Source organism: Amphichorda felina (assembly GCF_050947745.1).
Source record: "Amphichorda felina strain 45539 chromosome Unknown scaffold_7, whole genome shotgun sequence".
NCBI lineage: Eukaryota > Fungi > Ascomycota > Sordariomycetes > Hypocreales > Bionectriaceae > Amphichorda > Amphichorda felina.
In genome coordinates, this window is record NW_028145043.1 from 1,741,301 (window position 1) to 1,756,327 (window position 15,027).

Sequence of the window (15,027 nt, forward strand, 5' to 3'; positions counted from 1 at the left end):
ACAAAGGGCTTGGGTGGGTTGCCTCAGCATAGGTATATACACAGGGCAAGGCTTTCCATATGGGTAGCGAGATAGCAAAGCAAGTTAAAACGTACGTGAACAGACCATAAAGCGTCTTGTATCTCAAATCATTCTGAAGAACCGGTTTGTGGTCCCCGTGATAAGCTGATTGCATTCCGCAAGTTTGCAGCAGAAGGCATTTGATGACCATATTTTTGTATAACCATTGCGACTGTACAAATTTCGAAATCCAAGTCCCTCTTAGATCCGAAACATTCCGGCGAGCAATTGCGACAGTAGTAATTGGTAAGAAAAAGCAGAGTCCTCCCGTTGAACGCCAATTAAGCCCTCTCCCCTCGACAAGATCGACCAAGACCGGTCTTCGCCCTCTACTCTCACCGACCTCCCCGGCTGAAACCACCGCGCCCACGGCCACCACCGCGGGAGAAGCCTCCGCTGCCGCCCCTCGAGAAACCACCACCGCCGCCGCCCCTGGAGAAGCCGCCACCGCCGCCGCGAGGCCCACCACGGCCGCCGCCCCTGGGACCACCGCGACCCCTTCCGCCGAAGCCTCCACGGCCACCGGCCGCACCCCTCGGGCCACCGCGGCCGCCGGCGCGCTTGGGCTTGGGAGCACCTGGCGGGGGCTTGGGCTTGGGCAGGAACCGGTCAAGGGGCAGGAGCTTCTCGCTGCCAATGTAGAACTTGTCGCCCTCCTTGAAGCTGGTAGCCTGGATGCCCTCGGAGGGCTTGATGGTGAAGTAGACCTGGTTGATGGGGCCGAGCACCTCGTCGACCTTGCCGACGGCCGTCTTGTTCTCGAGGAAGATTTGCGCGTTAAAGTGCGGCACCTTGGGGTTGATGGACTCGCAGACCATCTCGCCCTCGCAGGCGTGCATGAACTTGCCCATTTCTATCCGCCCTTTGTTAGTTTTTGATTCCTTTTTGAGGTCAAGGAGAGGGGATTAAGCCATACCTAGGACAGTCGCGGGTGGGCCAAAATCCCTCTGCTGGAATCCTCCGCGGCCTGAAGTTCAATGTCAGCGATACCGAGATCCCATCAAGGCTTCGTCTTGTTCTCCAGGATTTAACGTACCGCCACCACGCGGGGCTCCGCCGCGGCCCCCGCGGAAGCCTCCTCCTCGGAAAGACATGTCTACGGCCTGCTGCTTGTTGCGGTCAATTGGGCCGTCGTTCGGTTCGTTGTTGGGCCGCTGAGATCGTTCGTCTTTGCGTGTGTTGCCGGTTGCGACCTGTCGATAACTTTTTTTTTGTGGTCGGTGGAAATTTTCGGCGGCTCAGGCATGTTGGAGCATATGCCCCTCCGATTGGGCAATTGTGTAAAATGTGGAGGGAGAGCGGATTAATGTTACAGCGGCAATTGGGGAACTGGGTTGGGCCGTCGCCAAGGAATCCCGGTGAGCCGCGAGTCACTTCAGCATTTCGACGTACGGGTGCTCCGTAGGTAATGCCCTTGAGGCATCTGGATGGAAATTTCATCAATAAGCCATAATATTTTCACCTTCTAGTATTTACCAGGTTGGTTTTAATGTGTTCCTATATTGTTCATCGATGACCTAGTATTGCGACCGTGCACTCGATCCCAACGGCAGTTTCCGACCAGAAATAGACAACGATGCCCTCATTGTAACCAAGAAAATATACTGATCGAGACGCCGATCCAGATAAGCATGCGAGATATATCCACCTAGTTAATCCAAAGAAATTGTCGATAAAAAAACGCCCATCCGCACCTTGTTTGGCACCCGGTGTCCCCCATCCCGTACTTTTGGCCAACCCTTCCAAGTCTTTCAAAATACCACAGACAACAATAAGAAGTACAAATGAGAGTCCGGTATATACTCACGATGAATAAGATCCACAAGACAGAAGATAAAGGGATGCCCCTCACGAAATGGTGGTGTGAGGATAGCCGCCAGGCATGTGCAAGCTCGACATGGTGTTAACACTGTCGTCCCCCGTCGTGTTCGCTGCCGGCCGTCGGAGGTGATTGTTGCTAGAGGAGTCCCCTCCCGTGGTGGCGACATACTCGGGAGTATCAATGGCGGGCTGCATCTCCGACTTGTCGCCGAGCCCAGTGGCTGGCAACATGGAGTTACCGTTCGTCTGAGCCTCGTCGCCGTAGCTAGACTGCGAAAAACCACCCACAACTGTATCTTCTCGGTCGACGCCACTCTTCTCCTCTTGGTCCTCAGCCTTGTCTGGTTGCTGGTCCTGGTCGCCGTGCGAAGTGACCACAGGGACAACGTAAGTTTGCTGGTGGGGCTGTCGGCTAGGTACATCCGGCTCGCCAGTGTATGGATTTACGCCGTCATGTTGCGCCTCATGGTTGGCAACCGCAGCATCTGACGATTCTTCTACCTGTGTGTGCTCCAGACTCCCATAGCCCCGGTTGTGATTCTGCTCAGGTGCGAGGGTCTCCATGGCCGAGCCCGGGAGGGCTCCAGCGGCAGCTATGGCCGGGGCACCCGAGATTCTATGGTCCTTGGTACCGGAGCTTAAGCTAGATGGCGAATGAGGGGCCTGTAAGCCACGCTGTGCATTGACTTGGATATCAGATGGAAACCTCCCACCTGGTTGTGATCGTCGTGACGCGGCGTCATGCCTCGGACTCGGATTGACGTCGATCTGCGAACCTGCGGAGAAGGGCTCCTCGTCGTCTTCGTCAACAAGACCGTCGCTGCTGGCAGACCGGCGGGAGGACTGGCTGAGACTCCGGGAGTGATGGCGGACAAACATGTTCCGCTCCTCGGGGGTCTTCTCAGTAAGCGCTTTGATATCATCGTACCAGGCCATCATGGTATCGTGGCTCTCAGCACGGAAGACCCAGGTATGGCCCCTATGCATAGCACCCGTCTGTCGCCCCTTGAGAACGAATTTGTTCGATGAGCCCTCTCCGGTAGAGTGCGAGCCTAGTTTCTGCTCCGGTAGATAAAGAGACATGACGGGTGCTTGGCCCTTATCCGCTGACTTGAATTCGTGAAGGTGAGTAGTCGAAAGTACATACCTAGCTTCGTGTCAGTATATTGCCGGATGGCCAGGGGAATTCAGCATACCATCCTGCCGTGTAACTTTTTAGATATTTGCTCTTGCGCTCCAATAATCCGGCCCGGATCTCTTGGGCAGCGACATGATCCTGCCCGGGGTAGTGGATCTGGTGCGCAGACCGCAGTGGTACTGTCGGATCGATGAATTGGTCTTCATGGGCCACAAAGTGTAGCCACTCTTGGTCCTTTGGCATCGAGATTGGTCCATCCCGAAGTTCCTCAATGACGGTATATGCATTGTCTGCCTCACGTTTCAGGATGCCGGCATAAGCATTGTAAGCCTTTTGGATCTCGCCCACAACGATTGACTCGAGCTCGCGGCCAGAGTTCTCGAGGTTGAGATATGCCTAAAACGTGTTAGCGACTGACTACGCGGAGATGAAAAGCCCGTGTTGTCTCACCTGGTGGAGGTAGTTCTCTTCATCTAGCTGTCGCTCTACCTGGCGATCGACCGCCAGGCGCAGCAGAAAAGGATCCTGCTTTCCCGTCGTGCTGGCATCATCGACCTCATTCTTGCCGAGGATATCCTGTAGCGCACGAACTGCCTTCCGAGTGTGGTCCATCTCCTTGTCGACCGTATTCTTAAAGTCACCGGAAAGGTTCTTGATCTCCTTAATTTTCTGTTGCAAGTCGCTACGGAGCCCAGTCAGGGCAAGAATGACATCCTCCTCAATTTCCTTAGCCTTGCTAGCTTCGATAATGGCATTCCTATTATAGACTCGGAGGAACTGGAGCGCATCGTCGATACCAGCGGAGCGGAGGAACCCTGGGGGTGTCGCGATGTTGTTGGAAGCATTGTGGAGCTTCACCAGGGTCTTGTTGCGGTGTTCGTAGTGGTTCTGGATCTCGCGGAAGTATGCAATGAGGTCCTTGAGGATCTTTCTCCAAGCTAGAGCGCAATGGGTCAACATAGGGCGCTGGAGGCCGAGCTAGACGCTGGGTAAAACCTACACTGGAATCTGTCGATAAGTACCTCTGTAGGGTTCCCAGTCGTCGGTACAGGGCAGAAGAAGGCACTGTGGACGTCGTCGGCGTCGGAGCCAGACTGGAGAGCCAGACTCCTGACGCTGCCAGCCCTCATGCTGCGCCGGCTGCCGGTGCGGCGCAAGCTCCCGCTGCGGCGCATCGAGTTCCTCTTCTTGAGGGTGTTTCCGCGGGTGGGGAGCTGGGCGGTGGAAAGCTGCTGATCGTCGCCAGCATTGAAGCTGCGGAGGGACGCGGTGCGCGGCATGGCGTTTCCACGGGCGACGCCGTTGCGGCCGTCGAGAATGGAGCTGCCGCGCTGGCTTGCGTCCCACTCCTCGGTAAAGCGACTGCGCTGGGCAGTACCGTCTGGTTGGTCCTGGATGCTGGCGTCGATATGTGGCTGGTAAGGATTGTTGTAGTTGAAGTTGTAGTCGTGCTGCTGTGGGTGGTGATTATAATGATGTTGTTGTAGGTGAGAGTTGGAGGAACGGTCGGAGGCCGGGTAGTCCATGACGGCAGATGCTGGGGGTTGGCAGGGAGCAATGATCGTCGCCCGGTGACTGCTTTGCTCAAGGGCCGAGACCACAGGATCTCCTCGCAAAAGCAGCGTCGGATCGCAGGCGGCGCTGGCGGGGGAGCGAGGGGAGAGCCCGGGCTTTGGGGAGGTGACGAAGGGGGGGAGGGATGATTTAGTCGGAGATCTGGGGTGACCAAGGTCGACGCCAATTGCTGTTGTTGACGCAATGCAGGCGACAAGACTGAGACTTGGGCTGGAGCTAATGCGCCCCTCTGCACGAAGTACACTGGCGGCGATGGAACGCTGCCCAAAAGGTCAAGTCTCTTGTGCGCTGTGTGTGCGGTGCTGGCCGGGGACGTCTCTGTCGGAAGGGAACTGCCAATCACTAGCTTGTCAAATGTACGAAGTGGCAGAAAGGAGGCAAAACAAAAAAAATGTCGGCGAGATGCAGGAACAGTATGAGTACTATGTAATTAGTAGAAGAGGCAAGTGGAGGTCTTAAGATGACGCTGGGCGGGCTAGACTTGACACTTGCACACCCGCACTCCACGCACTGAGCTTGGGGACTTGGGCAGAGCTACGAGTATTATTCGTGGATGCCCAGATGCCCAGACATATTGGCATCATGATCCATCATCGTCGTCCTAATACGTGTTTCTACATACCGGCGCAATCCCACGTACCCCAGTTGTTGGCCCTACTCGTGTACGCCCGAGACTCCCGCCTCTACTCCGTACTTTTCGTGGTTGGAGGCCACCCATTCCACTTGGGACTCGTAGGTACCTAGTAATGGTACATAGAGGTGCCAACTCCTCTGACGTAGATACTGGCAGCCAAGATGCGGCAGGATGGCGACATGGATCGCGGCAGGGATTCCAGGTGTTCCTTTTTGGGCTTTGCCTGCCTGGGCGCTCAATAACCCTGCCCTGCTGCAGGGCTAACGCAGGTGCTGAGGTGGCCTTGGAGGCTTGAGATTTGCGTCTGTCTCCGTGGCGACCATCGACATTCTAGACGCATTAATCATGCAAATAATACATAAGTAGCAACGGCTGCTCTGCTGGCCCACGACCCACGGCGACTGTCGGGGAACTGAAGGCTCTATGGGATGTCTCCGCAAACTCAATCCCACCTCAGCCGAGCCAGCTAAAGACAAGGGCAAAAAAAAAAAGACCACGAGCCCACTGGGCAACCCAGCAATACAGCACCACCAGACTCCAGTGTACCACTCGCACCACCAACAGCTCTCAATGATGACGTTATCAGCTGGAGATCTCAGGCTCCAGCCACGCGGCCCCGCGGCGGCCCCGCATCCTCCCCGAGGCCCCTCCAATTGCTCCAGCAGACCAGGCGATCTTCCGTCCTGTTTGTCTCGGTCTTTATATTTGGCGCAGCCGACGACGACGTCGTCCGTTGGTCACGTTGACCGGCATCTCGACAACCATGCTACATTTCGAGTTTCCCCCATGCCTAGTTGCCTAGTTGCCCATCCCCCCAACCTTCCATCCTTGCAGTCTCTCTAGGCATGATATTCTTAGTTCAGTCTGTCGTACAGGCTAACACAAGTCTACGGCGCTACAACGATTAGTTCGGCCCTCAACATCCACCTCCACATCTTCGCGACAGACTCGACCCTCGTCGCCTCCACCTCCGGATCCGGCCTCCCGAGCGGGCCGATGTTGAGTTAGGACCTCCACATGACTTCACAATAGGATACTAGTTACCAAGTCTCGTGAGAGTGAGTCGGCCTCCGCCAGGCCCAATGTCGCGCCAGATTTGCTCTCCATCACGACCACCGTCACCAAGGACATCGTCACCAAGGACGGATGGACTTGCACCTGACCAGCTATGCTTCGAGATGATCTTCAAGACGACTGCCATTAATAACTCCTGCTGGTATGTGTAAATTCCTAACTAACAGCGCCGGCATCGCGGCATCGCGATACTGTCCCAACTTTCCATGTTCCAAAACGCCGTAGTAGTTCCGTAATAACTTCCACTGATTGTGGCTTCGTAACCTTTTGATGGGACCACAGGAGCCTTAGCCCTCATCACCAATCTCGGCTATACCCCTGCTTAACTCATCTGTAAGAGGGGCTTTCTCCCGCTCTATTCAGGTGCTGCCTCCTGAATTGTGTCCACTGGCGGCTGTTGAACCGCCTTCATCTTGCCCCATCGTCGCGGAGGGGGTGCCTTAGGTGGTACCTTTTTTCCTCCTCCATTAGTTTGCCCACTGCTTGCTTGCGCCTGCGCAAAGGGTACTCCATGGCGGTGTCGGGGCACTGCCGGTAGAGGCTTCTTTGTCTTTACAGTCACGGTGACCTCCTCCTGTGACGCCACGCCGACTTGACCCTTCTCCTTGTTCCCTTCGCCGTTGTTTCGGCTCGGTGTTTGGACCCCTGGCTTCTCCATCACGCCTGCCACGTCGCCCACGCTGATGCTACTCGCCGTCTGCGAAGGTGACAGGCTGATTCCGAGAATCTTCCGCGCAACCTCTGCCTCGCCTTTGCCCTGCTCTGAATCATCGAGCCATTTCACCTTAGATACTCGGTCCACGAGTCGTAGCGTTGTCTCGTCTGCCGGAGCAAAGTGCGCATTGTGAGAGCCTCTAAGGATGCTGAGAACTCGAAGAACCTCGTCGCGTTTGTAGTGTGGCGGTTGACTCAGCTGTGTGTGGGCCAAGAGCGGGTAAAGGACTCTCAGATATGTGTGCCTCAGAGAGATCTTTTCATCGGGCAGATCCATCAAATTTCGGATGATGACATCTAGCAACACTCTCAGGTCATTCGTGTAAAAATACTCGTAGGTGGCCTTAGTTGTGAAGAGAAGGTACAGAAGTTTCAAAATCAGCAACTGCAACGATGTTTCCGTCTCCCGGTTCAAGAGAAGGATAATGTTCTCTCCAAAAGTCCGGAACGAGGGCCCATGGAGGCTCAAGCACTTGACAATTCGATTCGTCAATCCAGAAGCTGGACTGTCAGGGTCGGCAACCGAGTCGGTAGATGCCAGCATATATTGCTCGTTCAAGACCAGCTTAGGAATGAAAGTAAGTATTAATGGATTGGTTAAATGTAACGGGGGTGTTACTTACTAGGACCCTGATTGTTGGGTAGTGATAAGGGTCGTGGACATCATCCGAGACATTCTCGATTAGTCCAAATAGATAGTGAATAAATCCATCATCTACCAGCTGGATGTCGTCCCGCCGAAGCCGCTCCATGCGTGACATCTCATACATTAACTGCAGCAGAAACCGATGGAGTCGCGGATCCTCGTCCTTCTGAGCCTTGATCAGCTCCAGCAGTCGCGGAAAGCACGCCTCGTCCACCATGCGCGGGAACAGCGTGTCCTCGTGGTGTCCATCGAGCAGCAGGAGGCACGCTATGGCCGACAGCGGACCCGTATCGTCCTCCTGGAGGAGGCTGTGTATGATCTGTGTTCGCACGTATTCGTCATTGTCTCGAAACAACCGGGACTCTAGGAGCATCTGGGCCGATGTTATGACGTCGGCCTGGGAATCAGTCCCCTCGAGGAGGCTCGTCGTAATCTCGAGCCAGGTACGCAGGGCATCGTCGATTTCTTCGTGACTATCGCAGGTCGCGGTTACGCATTGGTCCAGCTCTGGGGAGACTAGTCAGCTACCGAGACGGCTCTGGTGAATACGGAACATGTCCCCCTGGGACGTACCATTCCAGCAGCGCTCCTCATCTTCTGGAGAGAGCGAGGCCCCTTCGGCGTCTGCCATGCTTCTTACGGTACACGTGGCGCGGCGGCGAACGCATCAGGCCACACAGTGGAAGCTACCAGACCGATGGGGGAGAAGCAAGGCACATGAGGTTCGTGGTAAACAGGTGAGGTTGTGTAGTGTAGCAGCGTACGCACACAGCGACTGGCTGGTGAAGATGGCCTGACAACAAAATGTTCCAATTCGCTAGTATCAAGAAATAGAAATGAAGCAACGACCCCAAGAAAGAATGTTGTGGCTGGAAGAATGCGGAGGATGAAGGCAGAGATGGATGTTCACGGCTCAGCCTTAGTGGGGTAACGTGGCAGTGGGGGCGTCCAGATGGCCTGCGAAAACGCCGTGACCTCATCAGATCGGGGGAGATGCCCCGTCCCAGGTACTGTGCCAACTCGCCAACTCCATTTTATTCTGCACCCCTTCGGACCAAGTCAATATTTCTTGTTAATCATTATATAAGAATAATATACGTCAGCCCATATACTTAACGTCGAGTCATGGTCTACCTCTATGCTAAAGACACATGTTCGTGGGTATAGCTTCATAAAACAACATCTCCGCCCTTTTATCCCAGGCGCCGCCTAAGTGTCACCAACTGATGAATTCCAAACCCATCATGACTGCCAGATAAAAAGCAGAGTTAACCACCATGTCAAGAAGGTCGGACTACGGCAAGTTGTTTGCTGCCTCGGATACACTCTCTTCGTCGTAAATCTTGACTTTCGCCGCGTACTCGTGGATATTGCTGACAATGTAGTCAGTGATCGTGTCCCCCTTCCCGGCTGCCACCTTGAGAATCAACTCATTCAGGTTTTGCCTGCCGAGAATGTCGACATGGTCAGCTGTTTTTGGGCCTCCTCGGGGATTGAATCTCTCAGGTTCATGGGGCATTTCCACGACCGTGATCTTGGCGCCGCCTGGGTTGTAGCGGTCCATGTGCCACCCCTTGTTACACATGTAGCCGGAGCTCAGTAGATTCACAGTACCATCCCCTTCTCCCATGATGACACCATGGTCAACGTCACCTTCAGTGAGTCCAACGTCAATAGTGATATTCAAGGAAGTCGTGGACGGCATGTCGGGAGGTCGATAATAGTAGGCGCGCTCAGTTGGCTTCCCCACGCCGTAGAAGCAGTAGATCTTTAGGCTTGGAGCCAGGGGAAGCCTTGTCTCGAGAGGATTAACCCACTTCGACGGGTCATTCTCGTTTTCCTCCACCTCGGCTCTGGTATGAGCAACGCCGTGAGAGTAGCTCCTCTTTACCTCATTCTGATACCAGGCCTCCGTCGTATTAAACAGGTACTCCAATGAGTCTTCGACTGTAAAGTTTCTTTCGGGTGTTGTCCAGTTAGAGCCAGTCCTGAAGTTGAGCAGCGATCCATAGGACAGGCTCTGCCCCGGACGATCGTCTGGAGCCCAAGTCAAATCTCCCCATACTGCGTTCCCTCCCATTGGAAGCATGGACGAGATACCCGGCATCGCCCTAAAGAGCTCCGCTCTCTCCTGTTTGCTTAGAAATTTTTCTAAGCCATATATAGCAACAGCATTGAGCTGGGCAGTATCACGCATCTCGCCAGACAGGACAGCCGTGACATCTTTGACGGCACCGAGCATGCAGCCGCTGATGTTGATCCAAGCATCGACATGCGTCTCAACCCAGTCCTGTCCCCCCTTGCCGCCGAGATCAGACTGAACCCAATGGAAGAAGTAGAAAATAACTTGGCTGCCCATGCTGTGCGACGCCAAAACAACCTTGCGTTCCTCGGAGGCTACCGCAGCCTCAATGTACGATTTTAGGCGAGAGAAGTACCGGTCACGGACCTCGAGGTTAGGATACGACAGCCGCCAATCGTAGGATGCTGTAAAGGAGTTTGTCGGGTCGTAACCGATGGTGGCCAAGTTTTCAAAGATCTTATTCCAGATCCAGTAGCCGGTAATGAAGAAGTCGGTCGCGTCAAACCCTTGTGCAGCTCGGAGCTTCACAAGCGGCGGATCCAACCCAGTCTCCTTGTCCAGCATGATGTGCTGCTTCCAGACTTCTTTATCAAGCACCAGAGCCTTCATCATGGTCCAGCTTCCCCACAATCGCTTCCGAAAGTATGCGCGCGAGATATTGGCTGTCCCCCAGGATTCAAGGCCCGTCGAGATAACACCCGGGACCATTATCAGCGGATGATAAGCATCCAGACCTTCCTCTCGTGCCTTGAGACCAACCGAGAAGGAGTCATAAGCCTCTGCAACGTCGCGCTCCCCTTGCAACAGGTCCCGCACATCCTTGACCAGCCCTGCTGGGACAACGTCCAGAAGGCTATCCACGCTCAAGTCTCCAAATTCGGGGAGCTCTATCAGGTCGTTGCTCGAAGCAAAGAAGCCGGCACCAATAATCCCACACAAACCGCCCAGGAGGAAGATGAAGGTATTTCTACGCTTGGTTTTCCTAGGCGTCGGAGCAAAAACATGGACATGGGGCGTGGGTTGGCTGTCCTCCCTATGAGGGACCTCGACATGGCGGTTATCTGGGGGCAGACGACGCCGCCTCAACGTCGTCGCCATTGCGGGAGGCGGCCGAGTCTGACAATTTCGAACGAATGGAGCCGAAGATACAGATCGAGCGGTGGGGAGGGGGTTCGTCGGGACGACCGGAGGAGCTCGAGCGCAGTCCAAGAAAAGACTACTCAAGATGGTGAAGAGAACGAGGCGGCAGAATGGAATTTATGGAATGCTAAGCGCCTTTGTGAGAGCATTTGGCGTGAGGACTCGAAGAGCAAGGCTCGGTCGTTCGCAAAGAGCGGGAGCGTGGGCGGGGAGTTTGGAGCACGCCGAGGTAGTTAGAGACGGAGTTCTAGATCAAATGTGGTGGTGCACCCTGCCAGAAGGCTGAGCATTGATCCATGTGCCTTACCACTGCCTGGCCTGAGGAGCTGGGATTGCGCCCAGGGATTGACGTCAACAGCACTGGAGCTCGCTGGAGCCGGCCTGCTGCTGCCCCGCTGCTGGCGCAATGCAGCCACAATGGGCTTGTTGAAGCCAAACGTGCAGGCCATGGGATATGCGCGGGGGAATAATATGCAGTTTGCTAGTCGTAGTCCTGACTAGTAGTTGGTGTAATATTCTCCCATATATTCTCCTGCAGAAACTCCAAAGTCGATCCCACGCCATATAGGGCAACCAGATGTAGGCCACAGGAAGCCGCCCGTCGCCTTGCATGCACCTGCCCTCTGCGGGCCTTCAGGCGTCGATGGATGCTAGCGCATGAACTGTTTCGCGTGGGCCCATTCCGTCCCAACCACGCCACCTATCCTCATCTTTGCAACTGCTCCCTCCGCTCCCGGTCTTCAAGTCCCGTCTCCAACCGCCACGGGGCACCCTGCGCCTCATGCTGACAGGCTTGCCAACCTCGTTGGCAAGTGGTGTGCCTTGACGCTGCATCTCATCCTCAGGCCCTCCTAGTAGCGTGAGTCACCCCCCGACACTGGACGACACGGGCGGGGAACATCGAATATCAACCCCTCGTTGTGCGCCTGTGCCGCCGAGCGCGAGCGGTACAGTAACTCTTCTCATTCTTCTGGGAATCCTACTTTAAATCGAACCTATAAAATCGTCATGGAGGTGAAAGAACAGGCCGAGCTACCGGGGGAGCTAAAATATGTCCAATATGAGCATGCCTTGGAGGCTCAGTATCTCCCCGCAATAAGGGCTCTCATCTCCAAAGACTTGAGCGAACCTTATAGCATCTACGTCTACCGTTACTTTCTCTGCCAATGGGCACACCTCTGTTTCATGGTGCGTCCCCCAGGTTTCATCTCCTCTCAAGTCTAACCAGAATAGGCCCTGAGCCCCGTGGACCACTCTCTCATCGGGGTCATCGTCTGCAAACTGGACGTTCATGCCGCCCACTCTACCCCCACACGGCGCGGATATATCGCCATGCTAGCCGTAGCCTCACCATATAGAGGTCACGGTGTCGCAACAGCCTTAGTCAAAAGGGCCATCGAAGCCATGGCCAGCCGGAAAGCGGACGAAATTGTTCTTGAGACGGAAGAGACCAACGTCCCGGCCATGCGACTCTACGAGCGGCTGGGGTTTTTGAGATCAAAAAAGCTGCACCGGTACTACCTGAATGGCAACAGTGCCTACAGGCTTGTCCTTCTGCTCCAGTCTATCGATCCGGATACAAGCCCAGAACCGTACCATGGACAGGTTATCTAACTTGGAATGGCCAAAGCTGGGGGGTTGTTAGAATTAGTAACGGGTATGATCAGATGTACGGAGCATATATGCATAGCAGAAACCGGCGCCTGGGACATTGACGTTTGAGATCGATTTTCTGTTGGTTATGGGGGCGTTGCCTTGGACTTGGATTGGACAGTGGTGGACCGACAAAGGGAACCTTGGTATCCGCGAAAGGAATGACGAAACAAACATGAACTTATCCAACTATGGCTGTAAAATCACACCCGCCTTTCCAGTGGCACCTTAACCTATGCCGCTACTGGGACCGCAAACCTTCACTCAAACATATCCTGGGAGCTATATATCGACGCTCGTACCCCCCACGGATTGCCAGATGCGATTCCGATATACGTGTAGGCGTCTGCCACCATCAGCTTCGCAGGACACGACTACGTATGGTTGCGGAACACTCACCTGGTTTGTAATAAATAGGGCGACCCCTGCTTTCGACCAGCCTCAGCTCACGCAGTTTCTGCAGCACACGCCCGACGTCCGACCTGTCCCTAAAATCGGCAGTGTACACACAGATGAGGCGATCCCTTCGCGCGTCTCCATCTGCCGACTTGGGTGCCACCTTTGCTGCGATGCCGAGTTCGTTGGCTGCGGTCGCTTTTGCCACAATAGCCCAGACTTCGTTGACCTCTTGAGGCTGGCAGAAAAGCATCCACTGGGAGTTGACCGTTAGCTTTTCTCGGATTGCGTAGTCAAGAATATGTTCATAGCTAGGTACCTTGCCCGCCCTGACCCTGTAGGCATGTGCCAGAGTCAGAATGTCTGCGGCGGCCTGCCTTCTTTCCTTGTTGGCCTCTCTCTCCTTGACCGACTTGACCATGTCCGTCTGGGAAGCCTTCTCCAAAAGATCCCTGACAAGTTGTAGTCTCTCCTCACCACCCTGCACAACTATTTGGACATTGGCCCCCTCCTCATCGGGGCCCTCATCGTCGTTATCCCTTCCCTTCACCTGCCACTTGTCACTTTGACGTTTTCCGACACGGTGGATGTACGGATTGCAGATGAAGATCCAGGGGACTTGGTCGGACGTCGTGGTCTCGGGAGGCAGGCGGTCCAAGAAATCCTCGACCGTCTCGGTGAGCTGCCATGCATATGGGATACCTGCATATGGGTTATGCAGCTGTGAGGTGTCACCTGCGAGAGCAGTGCGAGGGACTGGTCGACCCGGATTTGCTCGCTGTCGCCGGCGCCAAGCATCAACGTCGAAGCTATCGACGCGGTTCTGCAGCCCAGTCACAGTTTCGGCATCACCTAGATTCTCGTTAGACTGAAATTCCTCTGTATTCTAAAATCGTATGGGCTTGGGTTACCGTAGAAGTCGGAGTCATCCAGTTCCATTGGATCCATCGTGGGCCAAATGTTGGGGGGGTTGGGCAGCTTAGGTGTTTAGGGATATAAGTAATTTGAAGACTGAGTGAGTGAAGATCGACCAAGTCTGGCTTCAGGGAAATTCCATGAATTTTGTATCCCAGTCTAAGTCTCGTGTGTTTGCGAGATTGGGGGAAAAGCAATGCCTCATGGTGGTGAAAGAGGTTTGATGAGCTGAACAAATGGGACAATGGCTGGCTAGAAAGAAGTACGCAGACCAAACGACATGACGATCATCACCTCACACAAAACGTTCTGAAATATACAGGCAGAAGAGATCAAGCACCAACAGATATTATAAAATATCCAAAGCTTGGTTATTTCAAATTTACATTTCTTTACTTCAATGGAACATTCTCGCCTGCGATGTAGTCTGCTATTGTAAGGTGGGCCCCACTATTCAAGCCATTTGCCCCCATCCAACTTGAACATGAAGCTTTTGACTTTGCAACAGGAACTCCCAAACGCGGCCTTTCACTGGAACTGAACCTGTTTCAAACAGCTTCGACCAAAATCTCCGGGCTTTAATTTGGATACGGGACATACCGGTCCGTTCAGGTTGGAACATGGCAGGCCTTGCTATCAGTTCCAAGGTGTCACTGACCCTGGACTTACCGCCAAGCTGTGCGCAGTTCTGCCCAGCTCATCCCGAATATCTTGTCATCGGCACATATAATCTTCAGAAGGAAGAAGATCCCAATAGCCATCCAGAGGGAAAGAGAGATGATACAGTGGCGGGGAAGGCAGGGAACGAGCCGAAAAAAGCTCAAAGCCGCAATGGCAGCCTCCTCGTCTACAAATGTCATGGCTCAATGCTGTAAGATCTATCTAGGCAGATCTCATGGGCCGCTGCTGACATAGATAGGTCCCATGTGCAAACACTATCTCAACCCTCTGCCCTACTCGATCTTCGCTTTCACCCATCTTCTGGAAAACAGGACATATGTGCCGTAGTTTCGAGCACAGGGACCTTAGCCATGTTCAAACTAGATCCCGTGACGAACCCGGGAGCGCCGTTGCAACACGTCGCTACAAGCAGATGTGACGACTTGGATGAAGGTGTTCTCTATCTCCAGTGTAACTGGCATCCAAGTGACAGCCAAATCATTGGCGTTACTACCTCC

General features: G+C 54.3%; 6 protein-coding genes across 6 annotated transcripts; 1 reads left to right on the forward strand and 5 right to left on the reverse strand.

Annotated features, from left to right (window-relative positions):
• Nucleotides 1-395: 395 nt before the first annotated feature.
• Nucleotides 396-1,154, reverse strand: GAR1_2 (Gar1/Naf1 RNA binding region-domain-containing protein; the record flags this gene model as incomplete). Its single annotated transcript, XM_083196729.1, has 3 exons — nucleotides 396-913; nucleotides 977-1,027; nucleotides 1,097-1,154. The coding sequence occupies 3 exons, from the start codon at nucleotides 1,152-1,154 to the stop codon at nucleotides 396-398; spliced, it is 627 nt and encodes a 208-aa protein (XP_083047937.1).
• A 754-nt stretch (nucleotides 1,155-1,908) lies between these two features.
• SLM2 (SLM1 family PH domain-containing protein) lies at nucleotides 1,909-4,545 on the reverse strand (the record flags this gene model as incomplete). The annotated part of the gene is made up of 4 exons (XM_083196730.1): nucleotides 1,909-3,028; nucleotides 3,078-3,415; nucleotides 3,470-3,957; nucleotides 4,020-4,545. 4 exons carry the CDS (start codon nucleotides 4,543-4,545, stop codon nucleotides 1,909-1,911), a joined length of 2,472 nt encoding a protein of 823 aa, XP_083047938.1.
• A 2,112-nt stretch (nucleotides 4,546-6,657) lies between these two features.
• On the reverse strand, nucleotides 6,658-8,293 carry LDB17 (DUF2013 domain-containing protein; the record flags this gene model as incomplete). The annotated part of the gene is made up of 3 exons (XM_083196731.1): nucleotides 6,658-7,581; nucleotides 7,640-8,169; nucleotides 8,236-8,293. The coding sequence occupies 3 exons, from the start codon at nucleotides 8,291-8,293 to the stop codon at nucleotides 6,658-6,660; spliced, it is 1,512 nt and encodes a 503-aa protein (XP_083047939.1).
• Nucleotides 8,294-8,956: 663 nt separating this feature from the next.
• LRO1 (phospholipid:diacylglycerol acyltransferase) lies at nucleotides 8,957-10,843 on the reverse strand (the record flags this gene model as incomplete). The annotated part of the gene is made up of 1 exon (XM_083196732.1): nucleotides 8,957-10,843. One exon carries the CDS (start codon nucleotides 10,841-10,843, stop codon nucleotides 8,957-8,959), a length of 1,887 nt encoding a protein of 628 aa, XP_083047940.1.
• A 1,050-nt stretch (nucleotides 10,844-11,893) lies between these two features.
• naa30 (acyl-CoA N-acyltransferase) lies at nucleotides 11,894-12,499 on the forward strand (the record flags this gene model as incomplete). Its single annotated transcript, XM_083196733.1, has 2 exons — nucleotides 11,894-12,073; nucleotides 12,119-12,499. 2 exons carry the CDS (start codon nucleotides 11,894-11,896, stop codon nucleotides 12,497-12,499), a joined length of 561 nt encoding a protein of 186 aa, XP_083047941.1.
• A 299-nt stretch (nucleotides 12,500-12,798) lies between these two features.
• ACO1O0_007361 (DUF1917 domain-containing protein) lies at nucleotides 12,799-13,882 on the reverse strand (the record flags this gene model as incomplete). Its single annotated transcript, XM_083196734.1, has 3 exons — nucleotides 12,799-12,884; nucleotides 12,938-13,786; nucleotides 13,846-13,882. The coding sequence occupies 3 exons, from the start codon at nucleotides 13,880-13,882 to the stop codon at nucleotides 12,799-12,801; spliced, it is 972 nt and encodes a 323-aa protein (XP_083047942.1).
• Nucleotides 13,883-15,027: the final 1,145 nt, after the last annotated feature.